Source organism: Elephas maximus, chromosome 19 (genome assembly GCF_024166365.1).
Source record: "Elephas maximus indicus isolate mEleMax1 chromosome 19, mEleMax1 primary haplotype, whole genome shotgun sequence".
NCBI lineage: Eukaryota > Metazoa > Chordata > Mammalia > Proboscidea > Elephantidae > Elephas > Elephas maximus.
The window spans coordinates 14,940,192-14,966,897 of NC_064837.1; the positions used below are offsets into that span (position 1 = coordinate 14,940,192).

Sequence of the window (26,706 nt, forward strand, 5' to 3'; positions counted from 1 at the left end):
CTGGACCTATAATCACTGGGAAGCTACTAATCATACACCAAGGAGAATGGAACCTTGTTTCTTTCTTTTTTTTTTTTTACTTTTTATTGTGCTTTAAGTGAAAGTTTACAAATCAAGTCAGTCGCTCATATGAAAATTTAGATACACCTTGCTATATAGTCTTAGTTGCTCTTCCCCTAATGAGACAGCACACTCCTCTCCTCCACGCTCTCTTTTCATGTCCATTCGGCCAGCTTCTGACGCCCTCTGCTCTCTCATCTCCCCTCCAGACAGGAGATGCCCACAGAGTCTCATGTGTTTACTTGATCCAAGAAGCTCACTCTTCACCAGTACCATTTTCTATCCCATAGTCCAGTCCAATCCCTGTCTTAAGAGTTGGCTTTGGGAATAATTCCTGGCTTGGGCTAACACAAGGTCTGGGGACCATGACCTCTGGGGCCTTTCTAGCCTCAGTCAGACCATTAAGTCTGGTCTTTTTCCGAGAATTTGAGGTCTGCATCCCACTGCTCTCCTGCTCCCTCAGGGGTTCTCTGTTGTATTTCCTGTCAGGGCTGTCACTATAGTTTTGCTTTTTTTTTTTTTTTAGAATTTCTTATGAATGGAATCTGTCATGGATTGAATTGTGTCCCCCCAGAATATGTGTAAACTTGGTTAGGCCCTAATTCCCAGTGTTGTGTGGTTGTCCTCCATTTTGTGATTTTCGTATGTGTTATAAATCATAATCTCTGCCTGTGGTTAAAGAGGATTAGGGTGGCATGTAACACACTTGCTCAGGTCACATCCCTGATCCAATGTAAAGGGAGTTTTCCCTGGGGGTGTGGCCTGTACCACCTTTTATCTGGCAAGAGATTCAAGGAAAGGGAAGCAAGCAGAGAGTTGGGAACCTCAAACCACCAAGAAAGCAGTGCTGGGAGCAGAGCACATCCTTTGGACTTGGGGTTCCTGTGCAGCGAAGCTCCTAGTTCAGGAAGGTTGATGACAAGTACCTTCCTCCAGAGCCAAGAGAGAAAGCCTTTCCCTGGAGCTAATGCCCTGAATTTGGACTTTTAGCTTACTAGATTGTGAGAGAATAAATTTCTCTTTGTTGAAGCTATCCACTTGTGGTATTTCTGTTGTAGCAGTACTAGATGACTAATATGTGGTCCTTTTGTGTCTTGTTTCTTACACTTAACATGATGCTTTCGAAATTTATCCCTGTTGTTGTTTGTATTAGTATTTCATTTCTTTCTGTTGCTCAGTGGTAGTATTCCTGTGTATGGACACACTGTAATTTGGCTATTTATAGTTAGTAGATGTTTAGGTTGTTTCCCATTTTTGACTATTATGAGTAAAGCTTCTATGAGTTTTTTTTTTTTTTTTAACTGTAGATGAAGGTTTACAGAGCAAACTAGCTTCTCATTAAACAATATACATACCGTTTTGTGACATTGGTTGCCAACCCCATGACTCATCAACACTCTTCCGTTTCTCGACCTTGAGTTTGCCATTACCAGCTTTCCTGTCCTGTCCTGCCTTCTCGCCCTTGCTCCTGGGCTGGTATGCCCATTCAGTCTTGTTTTATTTTGTGGGCCTGTCTTATCTTTGGGTGAAGGGCGAACCTCAGGAGTGACTTCATTACTGAGCTAAAAGGGTGTCCGGGGGCCATACTCTTGGGGTTTCTCCAGCCTCTGTCAGACCAGTAGGTATGTTTTTTGTGTGTGTATGTGTGTGAGAGAGTTAGAATTTTCTGCGTTTTTCTCCAGCTCTGTCCCAGACCCTCTATTGTGATCCCTGTCAGAGCAGTCGGTGGTTGTAGCTGGGCACCATCTAGTTGTGCTGGACTCTGGTGGAGGCTGTGGTAATTGTAATCCATTAGTCCTTTGGACTAATCTTTCCCTTGTGTCTTTGGTTTTCTTCAGCCTCCCTTGCTGCAGATAGGTGCTATGAGCATTTGTGTACAAATCTTTGACGTAGTTATATAAGGATTACATCAGAGGTAAGCAACTGTAAAGTTGAAATAAACAATGGACATTTTTTAATACTAGAACATTTCATACTAGTCAAGATGTATAGTACAATTCAGCCACCATTATATGAATTTTACCAGGTAGGTTTGTTTGTTTAATTATACTTTAGTTGAATATTTACAGAGCAGACTAGCTTCTCACTGAACAATTAGTACACATATTGTTTTGTGACATTGGTTGCCAACCCCACCATATGTCTACACTTTCCCCTTCTTGACCCTGGGTTCCCTATTAGCAGCTTTCCTCGTCCGCCCTGCCTTCTTGTCCTTGCCCCTGGGCTGATGTGCCCATTCAGTCTTGTTTTATGGGCCTGTCTAATCGTCAGCTGAAGGCTGAACCTCAAGGAGTGACTTTATTACCGAGCTAAAAAGGTATCCGGGGGCCATACTCTCAGGGTTTCTCCAATCTCCGTCAGACCAGTAAGTCTGGTCTCTGTCTTTTTTTTTCTTTTTTTCTGAGTTAGAAATCTGTTCTACATTTTTCTCCAGCTCCATCTAGTATCCTCTCTTGTGATCCCTGCCAGAGCAGTTGGTGGTGGTAGCTGGGCACCATCTGGTTGTGCTGGACTCAGCCTGGTTGAGGCTGTAGTACTTACGATCCATTAGTCCTTTTGACTAACCTTTCCCTTGTGTCTTTGGTTTTCTTTATTCTTCCATGCACCAGATGGGGTGAGACCAGTGGAGTATCTTAGATGGCCACTTGCAAGCTTTTAAGACCCTAGATGCTACTCACCAAAGAAGAATGTAGAACATTTTTATAAACTATGTTATGCAATTAAGCTAGATGTTCCCCAAGACCATGGTCCCCACAGCCCTCAGCCCAGTAATTCGGTCCCTCAGGGAGTATGGATGTGTCTATGGAGCTTCTATGACCTTGCCTTGGACAAGTTTTGCTGGCTTCACCAGTATTGTGTACTGTCTTACCCTTCCTTCACCAAAGTTATACCAGGTAGTTGTTTAAATCATCTTAATTTTTGATTTATATTTAGTTCAATTATTAGTAATTGTCAAAAAGGTGGTATTCAACAGCTGATATAAGTGTATGTATGGGTCAAAATGGACTGCTGTTTATTCAGTTCGGGCAGACTGGTGTTATTCTACTTCCTATGTATTTGAAACTCCATATACAGCCATGCTGGATGAAGAAGTGTGAAAATCATTGGACTGAAAAGCAGATATATTTTCTATCTATTTAGGTATTTACATATTTTAGATCTCCCTCACTGCCTGGTCCTGCACCGTCCTCATGGTCAGTTGTGGATCGTACTATTGTGAGCCATAATGTTTTCGTTGGCTGATTTTTCAGAAATAGATCACCAGGCCATTGTTCTTAGTCCGTCTTAGTCTGGAAGCTCTGCTGAAGCCTGATCAACATCAGAGCAACACACAAAGCTCCACTGAGGGTCAGTGATTGCACAAGAGGTGCACTGGCTAAGAATTGAACCTAAGTCTCCCACATGGAGGCAGGAGTTCTACCACTGAACCACCTACCACTGCTCTAAAGAGAGCGTTTTTGTTGTCATGGAGGTGGTTCCAACTCATAGCAACCCCATGTGACAGAGGTGCTGCACAGAGTTTTCTTGGCTGTAATCTTTACAGAAGCAGGTTGCCAGGTCTTTCCGCAGTAGAACCACTGGGTGGTTTGAACTGCCAACCTTTCAGTTAGGAGCTGAGCACTTAACCGTTGCATCACTAGAATTCTTTATATTAATCTTATGGGCTAACAATAACAATGTGGGGTGGTGGCCAAAAAAAGCAAGGGTAAATTTCCAGGGCATCTGAAGAAGTATAATCCTTGGAGGAAGGAAGATAGTGGTTCCATTAAACTCTGTGCTGGTATTGTATTAGGATCAGAGTGTCTTATATAGAATTTTGACTACCTAGTGCAAGGGAAGAGTAGCTAGGATAATGGAATTTAGAAATTATTGAAGGGTTAGGAGGTATTTTATCTGTAGAAGGAAAGAGACAGTGGGTGTGAGATGTTATCAGATACTAGAATTTAACTCTAGAGGGCAGAACTAAGATTTTTAAGGAAGCAGATTTAGAGTCATGTAACTAAAAGCAGATATTTCTAAAGATGTTTAATTGTCCACGGAAAGAGGACGGATCTTCTGAAATTCTCTGTGTGGTAGAAATGGCTGCCTGATGAGGTAGTGAATTCAGTTATTAGATTTATGTTTGCGTGGAAGCCATATAATCACTTATCTGTAGTATCATAGGAATAGATTCCTGCATGAGCTAGGACTTGGTGTTTTTCAAACTATTTTAACCTCTATCCATAGTAAGGAACACATTTTTCATTGCAACCCAATCTGTTCATGTGAGTATCTGAAATAAAAAATTTCGTGAAATAACATATATCCATATTAAGTGTGGTGCTGATATTTCCTACTGTCTTTTCTTTCTATTTTTAAAGGCAAGTTGCTAATCGTGAAACAGATTTCACAGTTTACTAATGGATTGCGACTCAGTTTGAGGTACACTGGACTGGAATTAATCTCTAAAATCTTTGCACCGCTGTCATCCCGTGTTTGTTTCTACTCAATAGTGTAGAACTAAAAATTCCAAAAACCAAACCCATTGCTGTCGAGTTGATTCCGACTCATAGCGACCCTATAGGAGAGAGTAGAACTGCCCCACAGGGTTTCCAAGGAGCGCCTGGTGAACTCAAACTGCTGACCTTTTGGTTAGCAGCCTGAGCTCTTAACCACTGTGCCACAAGGGCTCCACCAGATGCCCAGAGGTTATTAATTTTGATCAACCAACCTAGAAAGGTTGTAAATGAAAAACTGTCCTGCGTAAACTTGTTATTCAGCTTTAGAACTGGTTTATCTGGGTAAAAGGATGCAATTTCTTACTGGTGGTTGCCTTAAATCAGGTGTCTTTGAGATTCTGTAAAGTGAGATGGGATTGTGTAGAGTGAAACAACTTTCTGTTGTACTAAGGAATTAACTTCAGCATGGTGGAAAAAGTGATTCCCAAATGCTGTATCTGTTTGACCTAATATTACAAAGTAATTGATGATGTTAGCCCTTTTACCTGCATGTGGACTGCTGTCTGTCTGTGATGAATATTTCTAGATTAATTATCCCTGCCAGCCCCCACCCCCCCGCCACTCTACTGTTTCCTCTCCCTTCCCTTACTCTGTGAGGCATGCTCAGTGATTATGGACTTAATTTCAGTTTTAGCCTACACAAAGCATGATTCAGCGTGTAAAGTTACTACAAGTAATGATTACTTTTAATAATTCCTAGAAGAGGCTGGAGGTGATGAGATTTTTAGAGCACAGAGAGAAGAAAGCTAGCTAGGTGGAGGGATACTCCTGAAAGGAAAGAAGAGATTACGTTTTCAGGAAATTTATCTGTTTTAGCAGACGTTTATCTATTTAGTCCTGGGAAAATCTAAGTGTAGTTTTAAAAAAAATGATTATTTTTTAAAAAATCTTTTAAGACCATTGAAGTAAATTATGTGCATGTTTTATGAGCAAAGAGTTTGAGATGGAACAATAAAATAAAATTATAACCATTTAAACTAAAGGAAAAAAAAGCTTAAAGAAAAACTACAAAATTCTTCGAAGAAATTTCAGGGGCAAGGCTATCGGGCCTAGCTTTTAATAATGAATTATCTGATACAAAGCAAGCACGAACAGCAAAAGACAATAAATAAATGGGACCTCATAGAAATCAGATACTTTTGTTCATCAAAAGACTTTACCAAAAAACTGGAAAGATAAGCTACCTAGTGGGAGAGTATCTTTGGAAACCATATATTCGGTAAGAATCTATAACCAAAATATGTACATAAAACTTGGACAACTTAACAGTAAAAAGACAACTTATTCAAAAATGGGCAAAGGACATTTCACCAAAGAGAATGTTCTGATGGCCAACAAACACATGAAAAGATGTTCAGTGACATGAGCCATCATATGCAAATGAAAACCACAGTGACATACAATTTCACTCCCACTAGGTCTGAATCGACGGCACTGGGTTTACTGGGTTGGGGTGGCTAAGATAAAACAAAACAAAAAGACAGCAAAATAACAAATGTTGGCAAGGATGTGGGGAAATTGGAACACTTATCCGTTGCTGGTGGGAATGCAAAACGGTACAGCCATTTTGGGAAACAGCGTGGTAGTTGCTCTAAAAACTGAAAATAGATCTACCGTATGACCCAGTAATTCCACTGCTAGGAATACACCTAAGGAGCTTGAAAGCAGTGACATTAACAGACGTGTTCATTGCAGCATTATTCACAATAGCCAAAATGTGGTACATGCGTCCAATGGAATACTACTCAGCCAGAAAGAGAAATGAAGTCCCGATACATGCTACAACATGAATGGAGCTTGTAGGGTTAATGTTTTGATTTTGGCCCTTTCTTCATTTTGGATGTGTGCGCTTATTGCTATAAATTGACCTCTGAGCACTGCTTTTGCTGCGTCCCAAAGGTTCTGGTAGTATGTGTTTTCATTCTCATTTGATTCTGTGAATTTCTTTATTCCATTCTTAATTTCTTTTATAACCCAGTAGTTTTTGAGCAAGGTGGTGTTCCGTTTCCATGTGTTTGATTTTTTGTCCTTGCTTTTTCTGTTACCGATTTCTGCTTCTATGGCTTTATGGTCAGAAAAGATGCTTTGTAATATTTCGATGCTTTGGATTCTTTTAAGGCTTGCATTGTGGCCTAATATGTGGCCTATTCTGGAGAATGTTCCATGTACATTGGAAAAGGAACTATACTTGGCTTCTGTTGGGTGGAGTGTGCTGTATATGTCTGTGAGATCAAGTTGGTTGATTGTGGCATTTAGATCATCTGTGTCTTTATTGAGCTTATTTCTGGATGTTCTGTGCATCACTGAAAGCGGTGTGTTGAAGTCTCCTACTATTGTTGCGGAGCTGTCTGTTTCTGTTCTCAATGCTGATAGTTTGTTTTATGTACGCACCCTGTTGTTGGGTGCTTAAATATTTTTTATGGTTATTTCCTCCTGGTGTATTGACCCTTTAATCATTATATAGTGTCCTTCCTTATCCTTTGTGATGGATTTTAAAGTCTATGTTGTCATTAATATTGCCACTCTTTTGATTGTTGTTTGCTTGATATATTTTTTCCATCCTTTGAGTTTTAGTTTGTGTCTTTAAGTCTAAGGTGTGTCTCTTATAGGCAGCGTATAGACAGATCATGTTTTTTTTATCCATTCTGCCACTCTTTCTGTTTATTGGTATACTTAGTCCGTTTATGTTCAGTGTAATTATAGATAGGTATGAGTTTAGTGCTGTCATTTTGATGTATTTTGTGTGTGTGTGTGTGTGTGTGGTGTTGACAGTTTCTTTGTTTCACTTAGTTTTCTGTGCTGAGTCTTTTAATTTTTTTTTTGTTTCATCCTTTTTGTTGTTGATTTTGTATTTGCTGAGTATGTTTTTTTTTTTTTTTTTGATATGTAGGATTGTTAGTTTCCTTTTTGGTTACCTTAATATTTACCTCTGTTTTTCTGAGTTTAAACCAATCTTTTATTTCTTTATTTCGCCTTCATTTCCTCTCCATATGAAAGATCTATGACTACATTATTTAATAAAAAAAAAAAAAAAACTAAACTCGTTGCTGTCGAGTTGATTACAACTCATAGCGACCCAATAGGACAGGATAGAACTGCCCCGTAGAGTTTCCAGGGAGTGCCTGGTGGATTTGAACTGCTGATCTTTTGGTTAGCAGCCATAGCACTTAACCACTACATCACCAGGGTTTCCTGCCTTATTTAGTCCCTCTTTTTTTTTTTTTTTTTTAATATTACCATGTTTTACGTACTGATATCTCTATTTCCCTGTTTTCAGTGTTTTAGCTTTGATTTATTTGTGCCTCCCCTATCTGGGTTAATAGCTGGTTCCTGCCTGTCCTGTATTCTGGTCTTGGGTTGTTATCTGATGTTTTTGATTTTCTAACTGGAGGACTCCCTTCAGTATTTCTTGTAATTTTGGTTTGGTTTTTACAAATTCCCTAAACTTCTGTTTATCTGGAATTGCACTAATTTTGCCGGCATATTTGAAAGACAGTTTAGTTGGATGCATAATTCTTGGCTGGCAATTTTTTTCCTTCAAGACTTAATATATATCATCCCATTGCCTTCTTGCCTGCATAGTTTCTGCTGAGGGTCTAAGTTTAGCGTTATTGACTCTCCTTTGTAGATGACTCTTTGTCTATCCCTAACAGCTCTTAAAATTCTTTCTTTATCTTTGGTTTTGGCAAGTTTGATTATAATATGCCTTGGTGATTTTCTTTTGGGATCTGCCTTGTGTGGGGTTTGATGAGCTTCTTTGGTAGATATCTTCTCATCTTTCATGATATTAGGGAAGTTTTCTGCCAACACATCTTCAACAATTCTCTCTGTATTTTTTGTTATCCCCCCCCACCCCCCCACCCCCCCCGTTCGGGTACTGCAGTCACTCTTAGGTTATTCCTCTTGATAGAGGCCCACATAATTCTTAGGGTTTCTTCATTTTTTTTTTTTTAAGTTCTTTTATCAGATTATGCCTTAAATAAGTTGGTGTCGAGTGCTTTATCTTCAGTCTCACTAATTCTGACTTCCATTGCCTCAGTTCTGGTCCTGTGACTTTATACTGAGTTGTCTAATTCTGAAATTTTATTGTTCTTTTGGATTTCTGTTTGCTGTCTCTCTGTGGATTCTTGCAGCTTATTAAATTTGTCATTATGCTCTTGTATAACCTTCTTAAGTTCCTCTATTGCTTTGTCTGTGTGTTTTCTTGGCTTGTTCTGCATTTTGCCTGATCTCCTTCCTAATCTCTTGAAGAACTCTGTACATTAATCTTTAAAATTCTACCTGCGGTACTTTCAAAAAGTTTTCTTCCTCTGGAATGTTTCTTGATTCTTTGTTTTGGGAGCTTGCTGAAGCCATCATGGTCTGCCTCTTTTTGTGATTTGATATTGACTTTTGTCTCTGAGCCATCAGTAAGTTACTGTATTTGTGTTTGCTTACTGTGTCCTAGCTTCTTACTTTGCAGTGCCCAAATAGGCTGGTCATGTGAGCTAGTTTGATTTCTGGTGCCTTGGAAGCTCTTGTGTCTTGCCACCAGGTGGTTAGAGCTGTTACTAGGTATGTGAGCCCAGGAGTCCTTTTACTTTTCTTGTATAAATTGAGCTCGGGTGTCCAGGTAGTTGGTCACAAAGTATGTGGTGCAGGCTCTCACCTACAGCCCTACACAGGCAGGGGTGATTGGAGTAGGAGCAGGTGTCTCGCTGTAGTAGGAGGTCATGTGCTGAGCAAGGCCAGAGGCTGATGGCTGCCCCTGAATGTCTGGAAGGAAAGTGTGTCCCTGTTCCCTAGAGCATGTAGGTGGGTGGGTTTTGCAGCTAGACTATGGGCACCCAATGCTGTGGGCTGTAAGGACTGGGAGGCACCACTTATTCTTGGACCCCTGTCATGGGTGGCTAGGTGGCGTGGGTGGGGCCACCAGTCCTTAGGCCTCTGATGTGGGTAGGGATGACCCTGCTTAGTGGGTAGGGTGGTATAAAATGTCATGAATCTGCTACTCCACCTTATAGCTTATACACTTGAAAATAGACTTCAGGTATATACCCTGTTGTAATGTGCTAATGTGGGCCTACGCTGTTGAAATGGGCGCACTCAAGTCTGTGCAGGGTGAAAGGCATTCAAAGTCCATGGACCTCTTATGCCTGTGCCTAGGCAAAGAGTCTGTGTCTGCCTGAGTTCCTGGCTTAGGGGAGCTGGCAGATTATTTTTTCCTGTTTGTTAATTTGTTTTCTCTCCAAAGCTGGGAGAATGGCTCACGGCACGCAGTGGGTCCTATTTCCGGCCCAGGGGACATGGCAATTGCTGAAGCCAGCCCAGGACCTGGTGCAGAGCAGGAAGGGAGCAGGTAAATGGGAGAGAGGTTCTTCCCAAAGGGGGTGTTCTTTGAGCCACATGATAGGTTAGACGCATGTACTTATCTTTTGCTGATTGAGCGCCACTTTTAACTGGTTCTGAGCTATGAGTAGACTTGCCGCCACTTGGTCTCTTTTGATGTGGAAGAAGCATCCCAGAGCCATTGCTTGCCTCACCGCACGCACCAGGCAATCCAGCCTGCAGGTTGCAGTTCCCACTGGGTCATGTTTGGGAACTCCTTGCTGCTTCTGAACCATTTCTCCTCCCCATGCTGTTTGGGCTGATTCCTCAACTTTGCCTTTGATGTTCAGGACTCCTAGATTGTCATATATAATCGATTCACTTTTTTTGGAGGGGGACCGCAGGAAGTATCCGACTGCTCCACCGTCTTGGCCCTGCCATGAATGGAGCTTGAAGACATTTTGCTGAGTGAATTAAGTCAGTTATAAAAGGACAAATATTATATGAACTTACTTACATTAAAAAGACAAGAACAGGCAAATGTATAAAGACCAATGTTTATTAGTGGTTACCAGAGGTGAGAGGGAGAGGGGAAGAAGTGGTTATTGCTTATGGAGCACTGAGTTTGTGTTTATGGTGATGGAAGATTCACATTAATGAAGGGGTGCACAGCCGATCAATGTAATTGGTGTCAATAAGTTGTATACCTGTAAAAAGTTGAATTAGCAAAAGTGTGATATATGTATATATAACAACAACAACAAAAAGCTGCTGAGGCAGTACAACCAAATACCTCATAGGATTTGATTTCTTGGTTTGGAGGGTTAGGGTCATGGTTTTATGGGACATCCCAGTTAATTGGCCTAATACTGTATTTAGTGCATCTGTTCTATATTCTTAGTTTCTTACTAGTGCCTGGGATCTTAAAAGCTTACAAGAGACCACCCAAAGTACAACAATTGGTCTCTATTCACCTGGAGCAACAGAGGAAGAATAGGAGAGTCAGGAATAGGAGGAAGAAATGGAATGCATGTCTAATTCCTCTGTGAACAACTACCTCCTTTGCCATGAGACCAGAAGAACTGGATGGTGCCCAGCTGCCATTACTGAGTGTTTTTATCAAAGATTCTATAGAAGAATCTGGGTCAAAAGGGGGAAAATACAGATCAGAATTTCAATTTGTCATGGAATCCATGTTTCTGGAGCCATTGAGGCTGGATGAACCCTAGGAACCGTTGCCCTGAGATTATCTTTAAACCTTAAACCAAAAATATCCCCTGATGTCTTCTTTAAACCAAACAGTAGTTTAACTTAATTAGTATGAATGTCTGCCTTGAGTATTGCGGTCTGTTTTATATCTATATGTGTGTCTCTCTGTATGTGTATATAGAGAGAGGAAACCCTGGTGGCATACTGGTTAAGTACTACTGCTGCTAACCAAAGGGCCGGCAGTTCGAATCCGCCAGGCGCTGCTTGGAAACTATGGGGCAGTTCTACTCTGTCCTATAGGGTTGCTATGAGTCAGAATCAACTCGACGGTACTGGGTTTGGTTTGGTTTATATATATAAAAAAAAAACCAGTATATTTTAAATTTTATTGTGCTTTGGTTGAAAGTTTACAGAGCAAATCAGTTTCTTATTCAAAATTTTATATACAAATTGTTTTTTTGACATTAGCTGCAATCCCCATAATGTGTCAGCACTCTCCACCTTTCCATCCCAGTTTCCACGTTTCCATTCGTCCAGTTTTCCTGTCCCTTCCTGCCTTGTCTTTGCTTTTGAACAGGTGTTGCCCATTTGGTCTCTTATACTTAATTGATCTAAGAAGCATGTTCCTCATGTGTGTTATTTGTTTTATAGGTCTGTCTAATTTTAACTGAAAGATAAACTTCTGGAGTGGCTTTAGTTCTAAGTTAGAAGGGTATCGAGGGGCCGTAGTCTTGGGAGTTTCTCCAGTCTCTGTCAGACAAGCAAGTTTGGTCTTTTTTGTGAGTTTGAATTTTGTTCTGCATTTTTCTCCTGCACCATCCAGGACCCCCTATTGTGATCCCTGTCAGAGTGGTCGGTGGTGGTAGCTGGGCACTGTTTAGTTACGGGCTCAGGCTGATGGAGGCTGTGGTTCGTGTGGTCCATTAATCCTTTGAACTGATATTTTCCTTGTGTCTTGTTTTTTTTTCATTCTCCTTTGCTCTGGACAGAATGGAACCAATAGATATACTTTAGATAGCCACTTGGAAGTTTTTAAGACCCCAGACGCTACTCACCAAAGTAGAATGTAGAAAATTTTCTTTTTGAACTGTGTTGTGACAGTTGACCTAAATGTCCCTCAAGACCATGGTCCCCAGCACTCAGCCCCAGTAACTTGATCCCTCAAGGTATTTGGATGTGTTTAGGAGGCTTCTATGACTGTGCACCCTTTGTATGCTATCATATATATGAATATACATGCTATACATATAAATATGTATGTAAAAATGTCCAGTCTAGCCTATATGTGTATGTGGGTATACTTTTGTATGCCCACCTTCCCCTATTTAGTGTATAAAAAAATTTTTTTTTTTTTTTTTTGTCCATGTATCTGCTTGTAGGTTATCTGTTTTTACTGTTGTTGTGGGGTTGTATATGCTGTAGTATTTACTATGGTTGCCTCTTTTTTTTTTCTTTTGTTCCTCTAAGTTTTTTCCTTTGCGTTGGTCAGGTTGTGCTGATTTCGCCTATATTGTGTGCTATCTTTCCCTTCACCAAGTTAACAGGTGTCTACTATCTAGTTAGTGATTTCCCCTCCCAACCTCTCTCCTTCCTCATAACCATCAAAGATTGTTTCTTTCTGTATGTAAACCTTTTCGTGAGTTTTCATAGTAGTAGTCTTATAACACAGTATTTGTCCTTTTGTAATTGAATTATTTCACTCAGCATTAAGTCCTCCAGATTCGCCCGTATGGTGAGGTGTTTTGCAGATTCATCATCGTTCTTTATCATTGCATAGTATTGTGTGTATGTACTATAATTTGTTTATCCACTCATCTGTTGATGGGCACTTAGGTTGTTTCATCTTTTTGCTATAATGCTGTAATGAACATGGGTGTGCATATGTCTATTTGTGTGACAGCTCTCCTTTCCCTAGGATATATTCCCAGGAGTGAGATTGCTGGATCATATGATATTTCTATTTTTAGCTTTTTAAGGAAGCACAATATTGTTTTCCATAGTAGTTGTGCCATTTTACATTCCCACCAGCAGCGTATGAGAGTTCCAATCTCCTCATAACCTCACCAGCATTTATCGTTTTCTGATTTTTTGATCGGTGCCGTTCTTGCAGGGGTGAGGTGTGTAACTCATCGAGGTTTTGATTTGCATCTCACTAATGGATAATGATCAAGAACATCTTTTCATGTATTTGTTGGCTGCCTGAATGTCCTCTTTGGTGAAGTGCCTGTTCATGTCCTTTGCCCATTTTGTGATTGGGTTGCTTGACTTTTCATTGCTGAGTTGTTGAAATTTCCTGTATATTTTAGAGATTAAACCTTTATCAGATATGTCGTTGCTGAAGACTTTTTCCCCAGTCTGTAAGTTCTCTTTTCACTCCTTTGAAAAAGTTTTTTGATAAGCGTAAGTATTTAAATTTTAGGAGGTGCTGTTTATCTAGTTTATCTTCTGAAGTTTGTGTGTTTTTAGTTATGCTTGATACTCTATTTATGCCATAAGTTAGGGCCTCTTGTGTTGTCTCTGTGTTTTCTTTCATGAACTTTTATAGGTTTAGGTTTTACATTTAGGTCTTTGATCCATTTTGAACTAATTTTTGTGGGGTGAGATATGCATACTACTTCATTTCTCTGCAACTGGATATCCAGTTTTGCCAGCACCATTTGTTGAAGAGACTATCTCTTCCCCATTTAATGGACTTCGACCCTTTGTCAGAGATCAGGTGTCCCTAGGTGCATGGATTTATTTCTGGGTTCTCAGTTCTATTCCATTCGTGTATGTGTTTGTCATTGTACCAGTACCAGGTTGTTTGACTACGGTAGCTGCGTAGTAGAAATAAATAGCACAGTGCCAACGGCAACTTCAAAGGCTATAGGAAGCTTAGGGGGCAGTGAGTTTATGCTAATGGGGGAGGAACAATTTGGAAAAGAAGGGTGAGAATGGTTGCACAAATTGAATGTAATTAGTGTCTCTGAATTGTACATGTAGAAATTATTGAATTGGTATATGTTCTGCTGTGTCTTCAACAACAAAAAATTACTTAAAAAAAGAGGTAAAAAGATGAATGAGGTCAAACATTTCACTTTTTAATTTAAATCCAACCTGCATAGTTGATCCTTTTAACTCCCCTTTGGTTCAGAGAAGCGATCACTCAATATAATTTTGCATATTCTTTCCATTTTTCCCTGTGTAATTTTGCATAGGTCATATTGTGCTGTAAATTTGTATCTTGTTATTTTTATCTAATACAGTTTATTTGGCTTGATATTATTCCATTGAATGGATACACCTACCAGACTTAATAGTTTCAATTTAAAACCTGATACACAAGTTAAGTCTTCTCAATTTCAGGAACTGTTTAGATTTTGTTCCACTACCACCACCACCACCACCCACTGCCGTCGAGTTGATTCCGACTCATTTGTTACACTGGAATTAATTATGTTCTACTTAATATTACTTGAAATAGGTGTTTTCTTGGGTCTTGAACATCCTAAACAAAAAGATTCCGTTTGTAGTGAAATTCAACCTAGACTGCTTTATTTTTCTCTTACTGCTTATGTCTCGTCACATTTATTGCAGTGTTTTCTTTGTTAGGGGAATGTACTGGTAGGACACAGCCTGGGCTTAAAATAAGTTATGACATTCATTTATTTACTGTATCCTTTTTCCTTTCTTTCTGTATTGCTGTTGCTTAATTCAGACGTTTTGAGTAAGTGATGTGGTAGTTTTTCCCTTTGGATGTCAAGCAGCTGTTAAGTAAATTAGTTCTTCCCTTTTTATTATTCAGATGAAGGTAACATTACATGTCATGTGTGGAATGGTTAATGAATGCTGGTATACTGATAGCTTTCAACTACTCAATTTCAGAAAGATTAGTGTTGTTTAAAACTGGCATTAACACTAAATAATTTGTCCATGAAGCTATGAAGACACATGGTCAGAGGGAAGGGTATGAGCTGGAAGTCTAAGCATGGAACTGAGTCAGGATCATGAGATTGGAAGTGACTTCTGGTGTTCACAGCCACATACATAGTCACTTGATCACTCTGTCTTTGTTTCTTTATTCATTAAATAAACATCAGTAGTTTAATAATAACAGCTAGCGTTTATCACAGTTTTCCATATGCCAGGCTAAGTACTTTCTACGTGAACTATTAGGTGATTATTGTGAACTGCTGGTTACCATCTTAGAAAAATAATGTAACGTTTTGTATGATGAGAGCTATTTCCAGTTTGATTTGTGTTTGGTTTCTAATGTAATGTATTAGGATATGCTTATTTGTAAGCTTTCCTGCTGTCCTGTGCAGGGTGAATTGATTTTTCTAGATACAACAATAAAAGCCTTCTTATAAAAAGGGGATATTTTGGCCTTTCTGTATTGCAGAATTGCAGTATGTTAGAAGTACTTGAGGTAGATTTTTAAATTAAAATTTAGTTAAATTTTTTGTTTAAAAAAAAAAAAAAAAAAAGATGAGAATAAGGAAGTTAGCCAGTACACCCTCAAAGGGATCACAATTCCTAGAATTGAAAACTGAGGCCTGGAGAGAGCCAGCCAGCCCTGTGGGTGTGGCTCAGGCCCAAACAATGGGACAGAGCCAGGTGGGGTTGGGGAGTAGTGAACACACACTTAATCTTGACTGCATTTTAAGGAATGCATTTTAGTTTTTATTGATTCATTACCCTCAGTTCCTAAATTTAACTGTTAGGCTGAATAGCAGGAATGGTGTGTGTATTGTTGGAAGGTAGGGGTGAGGTGGGGGAGTGGCTATTAGAGAAGGGTAAGAACAGACGGATCTTGCCTTTTCTACTTTCTTGATTTCCCAGGGCTTTTTTCCTACCTCTTGCAGTATTCAATAGCTGCCAGTATTATTAAATTGTTAAGAGAAAAAATTGTTTAATATATTTAACAATTGGATTTTGAACAATAAAGTACCATCAGAAATAAATAGAACAGTAAACAAGTTGTTTGATCTATAGTAATAGTGTTTTTATTTTTTAGCCTCTGGACTATCCTTCAAGATTTCAGATGGTATATATGAGATAAACTGCACATTTTCCCTTCCAGTGGATTCCTTCACCACTTTTTTCCTCCAAAGCTTATGCAGTGTTCAGACGACCAGATGTCATTCTTCACTTTGATCTAAAGATCCTAGATGTTTGCTCCTCAAAATGACTCATTACCCTTAATGATATGAAACTCTATGGCAGTCATTTCCACTTTCTGCCATGGATTGTAGTGTTGTTGTTTTGGGTGCTGTTGAGTCAGTTCTGACTCATAGTGACTCCATAGGACAGAGAATTGCCCCATAGGCTTTCCAAGAAGTGGCTGTTGGATTTGAACTGCCAACCTTTAGGTTAGCAGCCGAGCTCTCAACCATTACGCCACCAGGGCTCCATGGATTGTATAAAACCAAAAACCAAACTCTTTGCGTCAATTCCAACTCATAGTGACCCTATAGGACAGGGTAGAACTGCCCCATAGAGTTTCCAAGAAGTGCCTGGTGGATTCACACTGCTGACCTTTTGGTTAGCAGCCATAGCACTTAACCGCTACTCCACCAGGTTTCCTGTGGTTAGCAGCCATAGCACTTAACCGCTACTCCACCAGGTTTCCTGTGGATTGTATAGATACTGTTAAATCTTTAGTGAGGCTGGTCTGGGGATGTCATGGGAATGAACATACATTGGTGTTAGCTCCTTGCTTATTGTCAAAGGGGTATATACGCTTACTGTATATATTTGAAAATACTGGAGAAATTTGAAAAGCACGTAGAATAAATTAATCAGTCATAATTCTATTACCTATAAGGTTGCTACGTGTTGGAATCAACTCAATGGCGCAGGGCAGCGAGTTTGGTTTTTGGTTTTATTGATAAATCACTGGTGTATTTTTCCAGGTTTTTTTCTATGCATTATAAAATGAGCTCTCAATTAAACTGAGTAATGTGTTGGAGGGAGAGGGCCTTCAGAGATAATATCAAATCATGGTTAAAATTGTAGACAAATCTTTATTTATCTGAGGGTGGCTTCTAGTAGGGAATTGGGACCTCTGTTGACCTAGGTAGTAATTAGGCACTGGCTGATTGATGCTAATAGGTATACCCTGGAGGAGGGATTAAGGTTATAGCTTTATGGCTGGGTTGCTGTTTGGGCAGAGGAAGAATTCAAAGGGTTGGACTTCTGGACTTTCTATCCCCTGCATCAACCAGAAGAGCTCCTGGGCTTAGTTAGGTTAGATAGTCATTGATTCAGCTATGGCCAAATTATAGAGCCCGTCAAGTAAATGTGTCCTAATCCCTGGCATACTATGATCAGGATTAATCCGAAAACCAGATAATCACCCAGGTAATGAGTTTATACAGAATGCACAGTTCTGTAGCCTGTCTGTGTGAATGGGTTTTTGATCATGACTTCACCGTACTGCTAATGGATTGTTTTGAAATTAGATGATTAGGCTGGGGAACCCATTAGATTTTGCTGTTAATGTGCGAGAAACAGAAACTAGCAACATTGGTAGTGGGTTCATTTGTGGGATAAATAGCCCAAATAATCCAATATTTAACAACTCTAGAAATGGCTTGATATTCTGTTAGTTATACAAAGGAGCTTTAGAAGCTGTCTTCTGGGAAATTTGCCCAGTGTGATTCTTAGTATATGTGCCATTTCTCTCTACATGAATCATTCACAGCATGTATATTAAGTCTAATGGTCGTGTGTTACTTTCTTTTTTTTTTTTCAATTAGAATTTCCTAGAATGTATTGAATCTTTGGAAGAAGCTTGGCTAGTTCTTTCATGTATGGAAATCTTAGCTGGAATACTGATTTATTCTTGTAACTTAATTTATAAAATAAAAATTATTGCTTGTTAACCAGTATTTTTTTTCCTTCAGTTTCTCTTCAACAACGGGTAGCAGAATTGGAAAAAATTAATGCAGAATTTTTACGTGCAAGGCAGCAGCTTGAGCAAGAATTTAATCAAAAGAGAGCAAAATTTAAGGAGTTATATTTGGCTAAAGAGGGTAAGTTCATAAGTCCCCCTCACTTCCCCATCCACACACACACACACACACACACACACACACAACACGCACACACACAAACACACAATAAAGCTGCCTTAAAATGTCAGGTTTCTTGGTAGTGCAGTGTTAATTTTATCACTGAATAAACCTTGATTTTATTTGTATTTACACTGTTACCATAAAAACATACTATTCAGAGGTTAGGGTTAAGAATGGAGTTGAAAAATGTGTTGTTCAGATTTTTCCTGTCTTTTGACCTTAATGTCAATATTTAATATAGTTGGCTGCATTCTGGGACATGAGACTTCCAGTGCTAAAACTGGGACAGTCTCCAGGCAAACCAGGATGATAGATCTCTCTAATAGGAGTTTCAGTCATGTTGTATTAAAACTGACATTTCATGAAATTCATTCAACAAATGTTCATTTATTAATAAGTATTTATTTAATACGTACTGGTGGTACAGTAGTTAAGGTGTTTGATTCCTAACCAAAAAGGTCAGTGATTCAAAACCACCAGCTCCTCCGCTGGAGAAAGATGTCGCAGTCTGCTTCTGCAGAGATTTACAGCCTTGGAAACCCTGTGGGGTAGCTTTGAGTCGGAATTGGCTTGATGTAGTGGGTTTGGTTTTATGAAGAGCCCTGGTGGTACAGTGGTTAAGTGTTTGGCTGTTAGCCGAAAGGTTAACAGTTCGAATCTACCAGCCGCTCCTTGGAAACCCTATGGGGCAGTTCCACTCTGTCCTATAGGGTCTCTGTGAGTCGGAATCAACTCGATGGCAATGGGTTTGGTTTTTGGTTTATGAAGCAAAGAGAGGAGCCTTGGTGGCACAGTGGTTAAAGCACTTGGCTGCTAACCAAAAGGTGGGTGGTTCAAACCCAACAGCCGCTCCGTGGCAGAAAGATGTGGCAGTCTGCTTCCACAGCGATTATAGCTTTAGAAACCTGTGGCGCAGCTCTTCTCTGTCCTGTGGGGTTGCTATGAGTTGGAGTTGACTCGATGTGAGTGGATTTGGTTTGGTTTGGTGAAGCAGACATTGTGCTTAGGTGCTGGGCGTACAGAAGTAAGATTCATGTGGTTCTGTAACTCACAGAACTTGAACAATAGTGAAGAAAACAGATACAGTGAAACTTGTAAAAGCTGGAACCCTGATGTAATGTGGAAACCTGTCAGAGAAGGAAAAGTCAAATATTTTCCACTAGTCGAGAGCAATGGAAAAGTGCTAAGATTGCACCCTGTCAAAGGTAGAAAACGTATGAAACCTGGAAAAAAAAAAGCAGTCCTGGTGAGTTCCAGCCCTCACAGGTGATGAGTTGTTTAAAAATGAAGTTGTATAAGGCATGAAGCATATCATGGGGAACCTAATCCAAAGGCTCAGGGAAGCAATTTACATTTTGGATATTGACATGGGAAAATATGGAAATAATTTCTACAGCCCTAGACTAGTGGTTCTCAAAATGTGTTGTTGGGATATCAGCATCAGTATCACCTGGGAAACTTGTTAGAAATGCAAATTGTCAGCCTCCACCCTAAACTTACTGAGTCAGAGACTCTGCTCCAGGAATAGGGTTCAACAACCTGTGTTCTAACAAGCCTGCCAGGTGATTCAGATGCACAGGCTTTGCTCTAGTCTAGATCGAAACCAACCAAACCAAACCCATTGCCATCAAGTCGATTTTGAATCATAGTGGCCCTGTAGGGCAGAGTAGAACTGCCCCACAGGGTTTGTAAGAGCACCTGGTGGATTCGAGCTGCCGACCTTTTTGGTTAGCAGCCATAGCACTTAACCACTATGCCACCAGGGTTTCCAGTCTAGACCAGTGACTCTCAAACATTAATGTAGATAAGGATCTAAATTCTGTCATTGTCAATACTGGTGTTTTAAATTAAAACTTCACACTTTTAAACATATTCAGTGGAATCAAAATATCATGGTAACTTAATATACACTTAAGTATATTTGATAAAAAATACGTGAACAAGTTTTTTAAGCAGAACATTTGTACGTTTTTCCTCCTTGCATTGTTCTTTTTTTATATCTCCCTCAGGATTTTATTCTAAAACAGTGATTCTCAAACCTGAGTGTACATCAGAATTACCTGGAGAGTTTGTTAAGACAAAGATTGCTGGGCCCTACCCCTAAGGTGTCTGATTTTCTAGGTCTGTTGGTGGGATCTGGAGCCCTGGTGGCATAGTAAAGAGATCAGCTGCTAACCAAAAGATGAGCAGTTCAAATCCACCAACTGCTCCTTGGAAACCCTTTGGGGCAGTCTTACTCTGTCCTATAGGGTCACGATGAGTCAGAATCGACTTGACAACAATGGATTTTTTTTTTTTTCTCCATTGTGGGGATCTAGCAGTTTACCAGGTAGTGCTGATGCTACTGGTTCAGAAACCACACTTTGAGAACCACTGGCCTAAAGCAGTATTTTATGCTTGAGAACCTTTAAAAAATTTTTGGTGATGCATCTGTGCAACCAAAATATGCATGCAAATTTCTTCTACATTGAGTTATCGTTACTGTTATTAAAAGTAAATAATTGAATACTGTTATGTCTGTCAGTTTGTTGTACTGTGTGGGCTTGTGTGTTGGTGTGATGCTTGGAAGCTATGCCACTGGTATTCAAATACCAGCAGGGTCACCCATGGTGGACAGGTTTCAGCTGAGCTCCCAGATTAAGGTTAGGAAGAAAGACCCAGCAGTCTACTTCTGAAAAGAAGTAGCCGGTGAAAACCTTATGAATAGCAGCAGAACATTGTCTGATAACAGTGCCAGAAGATGGGCCCTTAAGGTTGGAAGGCACTCAAAAGATGACTGGGCAAGAGCTGCCACCTCAAAATACAGTTGACCTTAGTGATGTGGATAGAGTCAAGCTTTGGGGACCATCATTTGCTGATGTGGCATGACTCAAAATGAGAAGAAATAGCTGCAAACATCCATTAATAATCGGAACCTGGAATGTACAAAGTATGAATCTAGGAAAATTGGAAATTCTCAAAAATGAAATGGAATGCATAAGCATCGATAACCTAGGCATTCGTGAGCTGAAATGGACTGGAGTTGGCTGTTTTGAACCGGACAATTATATGGTCTACTGTGCTGGGAATGACAGCTTAAAGAGGAATGATGTTGCATTCATCATCAAAAAGAACATTTGAAAATCTATCCTGAAATACAATGCTGTCAGTGATAGGATAATATCTATACGCCTACAAGGAAGACCAGTTAATGTGACTACTGTTCAAATTCACATACCAACCACTAAAGCCAAAGATGAGGAAATGGAAGATTTTTACCAGCTCCTATAGTCTGAAATTGATCGAACATGCAATCAGGATGCACTGATAATTATTGGTGATTGGAATGCGGAAGTTGGAAACAAAGAAGGATTGGTAGTTGAAAAATATGACCTTGGTAATAGAAATGATGCCGGAGATCGCATGATTGAATTTAGCAAGACCAATGACTTCATTGCAAATACTTTTTTTCATTAGCACAAACAGTGACTATACACCTGGACCTCGCCAGATGGAATACATAGGAATCAATTCAACTACATCTGTGGAAAGAGACTATGGAGAAGCTCAATATCATCAGTGAGAACAAGGCCAGGGTCTGTCTGAAGATCAGACCATCAATTGCTCATATGGAAGTTCAAGTTGAAACTGAAGAAAAGTGGAACAAGTCCATGAGAGCCAAAGTATGACCTTGAGTACATCCTACCTGAATTTAGAGACCATCTCAAGAATAGATTTGATGCGTAGAACACTAATGAAGAAAGAAGACCAGGTGAGTTGTGGAATGACATCAAGGACATCATACATAAAGAAAGGAAGAGGTCGTTAAAAAGACAGGCGAGAAAGAAAAGACCTAAACGGATGTCGGAAGAGACTCTGAAACTTGCTCTTGAACGTCAGGTAGCTAAAGCAAAAGGAAAAAATGATGAAGTAAAAGAGCTGAACAGAAGATTTCAAAGGGCGGCTCGAGAAGACCAAGTATTACAATGATGTGTACAAAGACCTGGAGATAGAAAACCAAAAGGAAAGAACATGCTCGGCATTTCTCAAGCTGAAAGAACTGAAGAAAAAATTTAATCCTCGAATTGCAGTACTATAAGATTATACAGGGAAAATATTAAACGACGCAGGAAGCATCAAAAATGAGATGGAAGGAATACACAGAGTCACTATATACCAAAAAGAATTGGTCGATGTTCAACCATTTCAGGAGGTAACATATGATCAGGAACTGATGGCACTGAAGGAATAAGTCCAAGCTGCACTGAAGGCATTGGCAGAAAACAAGGCTCCAGGAGTTGATGGAATACCAATTGAAATGTTTCAACAAACAGATAAAGCACTGGAAGTGCTCACTCTTCTATGCCAAGAAACTCGGAAGACAGGTACCTGGCCAACCGACTGGAAGAGATTCATATTTATGCCAGTTCCCAAGAAAGGTGATCCAACCGAATGTGGAAATTATTGAACAGTATCATTAATACCACATGGAAGCAAAATTTTGCAGAAGATCACTCAAAGGCGGCTGCAGCAGTTTATCGACAGGGAACTGCCAGAAATTCAAGCCGGATTTAGAAGAGGACATGGAACCAGGGATATCACTGCTGATGTCAGATGGATCCTGGCTAAAAGCAGAGAATACCAGAAAGATGTTTACCTGTGTTTTATTGATTCTGCAGAGGCGTTCAACTGTGTGGATCATAACAAATTATGGATAATGTTGCGGAGAATGGGACTTCCTGAACACTTAATTGTGTGTATAGAAATCTGTACATAGATCAAGAGGCAGTTGTTCAGACAGAGCAAAGGGATACTGCGTGGTTTAAAGTCAGGAAGAGTGTGCATCAGGGTTGTATCCTTTCACCATACTTATTCAATCTGGATGCCGAGCAGATAATTCGAGAAGCTGGACTATGTGAAGAAGAATGGGACATCAGGATTGGTGGAAGACTCATTAACAACCTGTGTGATGCAGATGACACAGCCTTGCAGAAAGTGAAGAGGACTTGAAGCACTTACTGATGAAGATCAAAGACCACAGCCATCAGTATGGGCTACACCTCAACATAAAGAAAACAAAAATCCTCACAACTGGACCAGTAAGCAACATCATGATAAACAGAAAAGATGGAGGTTGTCAAGGATTTCATTTTACTTGGATCCATGATCAACAGCCATGGAAGCAGCGGTCAAGAAATCAAAAGACGTGTTGGGAAAATCTGCTGCAAAAGACCTTTTTAAAGTGCTGAAAAGCAAAGATGTCACCTGGAGGACTAAATGTGCATGACCCAAGGCATGGTGTTTTCGTTCGCCATATAACTCATGCGAAAGCTGGACAATTGACATCTTTGAATTGTGGTGTTGGAGAAGGATATTGAATATACCATGGACTGCCAAAAGAACGAAAAAATCTGTCTTGGAAGAAGTGTAGCCAGAATGCTCCCTAGAAGCAAGGATGGCAAGACTACATCTCATATAGTTTGATCATGTAATCAGGAAGGATCAGTCCCTAGAGAAGAACATCATGCTTGGTAAAGTAGGGGGTCAGCGAAAAAGAGGAAGACCCTCAATGAGATGGGTTGACACAGTGGCTGCAACAATGGGCTCAAACATAGCAACAATTGTGAGGATGGTGCAGGACTGGGCAGTGTTTCGTTCTGTTGTGCATGGGGTCTCTATGAGTCGGAACCGACTTGACTGCACCTAACAACAACAGCAGCAACAACAACAACGTTGTTAAAAGTAAATATTTTACACGTTTAAGAATTATTAAAATATAAAGAGGATCGGAAATGCAGATATTATGAGGTGTATTGGGCCTCCATCCCAATTAATTCATTAATCTCTGGATGAGTATTATTTACTGCTTAAACAAGATAGATTTTAGCATCAGTTCTATTTGTTGTTGCTTTTAATAGCTTTAAGTGCTGAGAACCCTTGGTTTCATAAGTTAGTAGATGGAAATAGAAGAAATTTTAGTATAGCAATTATTACTCAATTCTCTTAACTCTTTCTGAATTATATATTAAATTACATAGTGCTCTATCTTATAAAACCTTTTTATTCCATTGGCTTACAACTCAAATTAGGTCTTCCTTCAATTCTGTTGAAAGCAAAGGCTTTGCAACCACCTGATCTGCTGAGAGAATTGTTGGCAAGTTATTAGTCGCTTTTTTATTACCGGCACTGATAGTTTGAATTGTTCCACTGGTTTGATACCACGGAGGAATTATTACACAGCAGGGCAGTGAATCGTCGTAAAACTCAGGATGATGAAAAACCTTGCTTTTGTTAAGTGGGAGAAAGGGTGAATATGAAAGGGGAGGTGGAGAAAGAGAATCTGCACCAAAACACTCTTCTTATTTAGGAAAGAATATTTTTGAAAGTTTGGGATCTAGTTAATTCCTTTAAAACTCTACGTGCCTATGAATCCCTTGGAAAACCTTTTAATACACCCAGGAATCCATGTAGCCCAGTTGGAAGGCCAATGCTCTGGAGTGGTGTCATTCAAACTACAAACTATTCATACTCTCCCATTGATGGGTAACACAATTTAATGGTGGTGATCAGCAGTTTAAGAAAAGGAGTAAAATGGAAAATAAAAGTACATTCCACGTGGTAAGGTTAAGTAAGTAGAGTGGCACAAATTTTCCTGGATAGGGTTGTGATGTAAAGTGTATTTTTTGCTGTGAATTGTGGTCAAAAATTTGAAAGCCACTGTTGTGTAGGTTGGAAGATTCTTAGGCCTCACAGGATTCGGCTCTGGCTTGGAAAGACTTACTGATGTGGTATGGGGTGGGAGTTCTGTTTTCTCATGACTTGCAGGAGTGCTATTTCCTACTCTTATTTTGTTCTTGAATAGGCTGGCAGGGATTTGGGAAAGCTGGTGTTCCTGTCTAGGCATGGTGGCACTCTGCAAGACTCTGTGGAGGTTAGGATGAATGTAAAATATAGTCTCCTGAGATAGATAATACATTTTGCACAGTATCATCACTGTTTGGATATATATTCAGTGCCATGAGAAATAACTTCTTTCCAGTTCCTCAAGATGTGCTTGTTAACCTCTCTCTTTTTAAGTTTATTTTAACCCTGAATTGACATACCTATAGGACAGAGTAGAACTGCCTCATAGAGTTTCCAAGGTGCGCCTGGTGAATTAACCTAAGGCACCGCTTTAAATTCTGTGCAATGGTGTATCCTTGTCAAGATGACTTGTAATGTATTTAATCTATATGTATGGGTCATGGCAGCATTTCCTCTGATTACCAGTTCAAACTCGATATGATAGTGGCTAATGACATCTTTTTCCATCACCTCTTACGGCAGTAATTCTGTAGTTTGGTTGTCTGTATCTACAGTCTTCTTTCCCTGTCTTATGCAGTAAAGTCAAGTTAACCTTGTCCAGTGTCTGTCTGTTTTGCTTCCTGTTTGTCTCTGTTCCCAAATAAAGCTGTTAGTTTCCTTCGTTTTTGTATTTTCTTCTTTGAAAATATAAAACTGACTCTTCTGTAAAATTCCGAAAAAATGAAAATGACCAAAAACAACTTCTTTCTGAAATACGTTGTCAATTATGATTTTATATTTCCGAATTAAACAGCTTATAATGTGGGTTAGTTAAAAAAAAAAACAAAACTACTTGATATTTTAAAATTGTTTACTTTGTTGCTATTTTGTTGAGGAAGCTAGGTTGTTTTGTAGAGTCTGTAAATAATCTGGATATGTACTATTGTGTCTTTGTTGTCTGAGGTCCTCAATAAACTTATACTGGCCATAGAGAACAGTTGAGGTAATTTTTTACAAAATTTCAAAAGGAATACTGTGATCCTTTTTGAGAGTTTTTGGTGGTTTTTTTATAAAGAAAATGCATAGTGTGTAAAAGATAATGCTGTTGTTTTAGTTTCTGTCTTGGTTATTTGCCTGTATCATACTAAGAATCAAGTTGAAAGATGTCCTCTAAGCAGCAGTTTATATTATTTTATCTACTATGAAGTATGTAGCCTAGTTTCGTATGATTGTCATGGGTGATAATAGTGTAAATCATGGTTTTGATGTGCTCAGCAGTCTTTATCTTTTAGGGAAACAGGTAAAGGTAATCCTAGAAGTCTTAACTATTAGTAATTTTCCCATTAGGAACAGTTTTTGCTTGGTGTTATAATAGCTGTGCTTGCATTTATTTGGAGAATAGCTGAAATATAAGAGCAAACAGTAATGATTGATGCTAATAAAAAGATATTTCCTTTTTGATTCCTCTTATTGCTTGTTCTTGCCTTACCATTCCTTTCCCAACTGACTCTAACTGGCAATGTCATAAATATTTCTAAAAGTTTTGTTATTTTCCTGTTGACTGTGAAGAAAGTATTTTCTTTTTTTTTTTAACATTTGATTGTTTTCAGTGCATTTGTGAAAGTTCTCAGTGCAAATTAGTTTCCCATTCAACAGTTTATACACAGCTTGTTTCCTGACATTGGCTGCAAACCCCTGAATGTATCAGTACTCTCCCCTCTTCCACTCTGGGTTCCCTTTGTGTCCATTTGCCCAGCTTTTCTACCCCTACCGTTCTTCAGAACTTTGCTTGTGGGCAAATGCTGCCCTTT

The 26,706-nt window shown here is 39.4% G+C and overlaps 1 protein-coding gene across 2 annotated transcripts in view; it reads left to right on the plus strand.

Annotated features, from left to right (window-relative positions):
• RABEP1 (rabaptin, RAB GTPase binding effector protein 1) overlaps positions 1-26,706 on the plus strand; it is a 117,390-nt gene that overhangs the window by 24,480 nt on the left and 66,204 nt on the right. The window contains exon 2 of one of the 2 annotated variants that reach the window (XM_049861026.1): positions 17,963-18,091. The exons of the other annotated variant lie outside the window; for it this stretch is intronic. Coding sequence (XP_049716983.1) covers positions 17,963-18,091 — 129 coding nt within the window. The remainder of the gene's footprint in view (positions 1-17,962; positions 18,092-26,706) is intronic. 2 annotated transcript variants of the gene reach the window in all.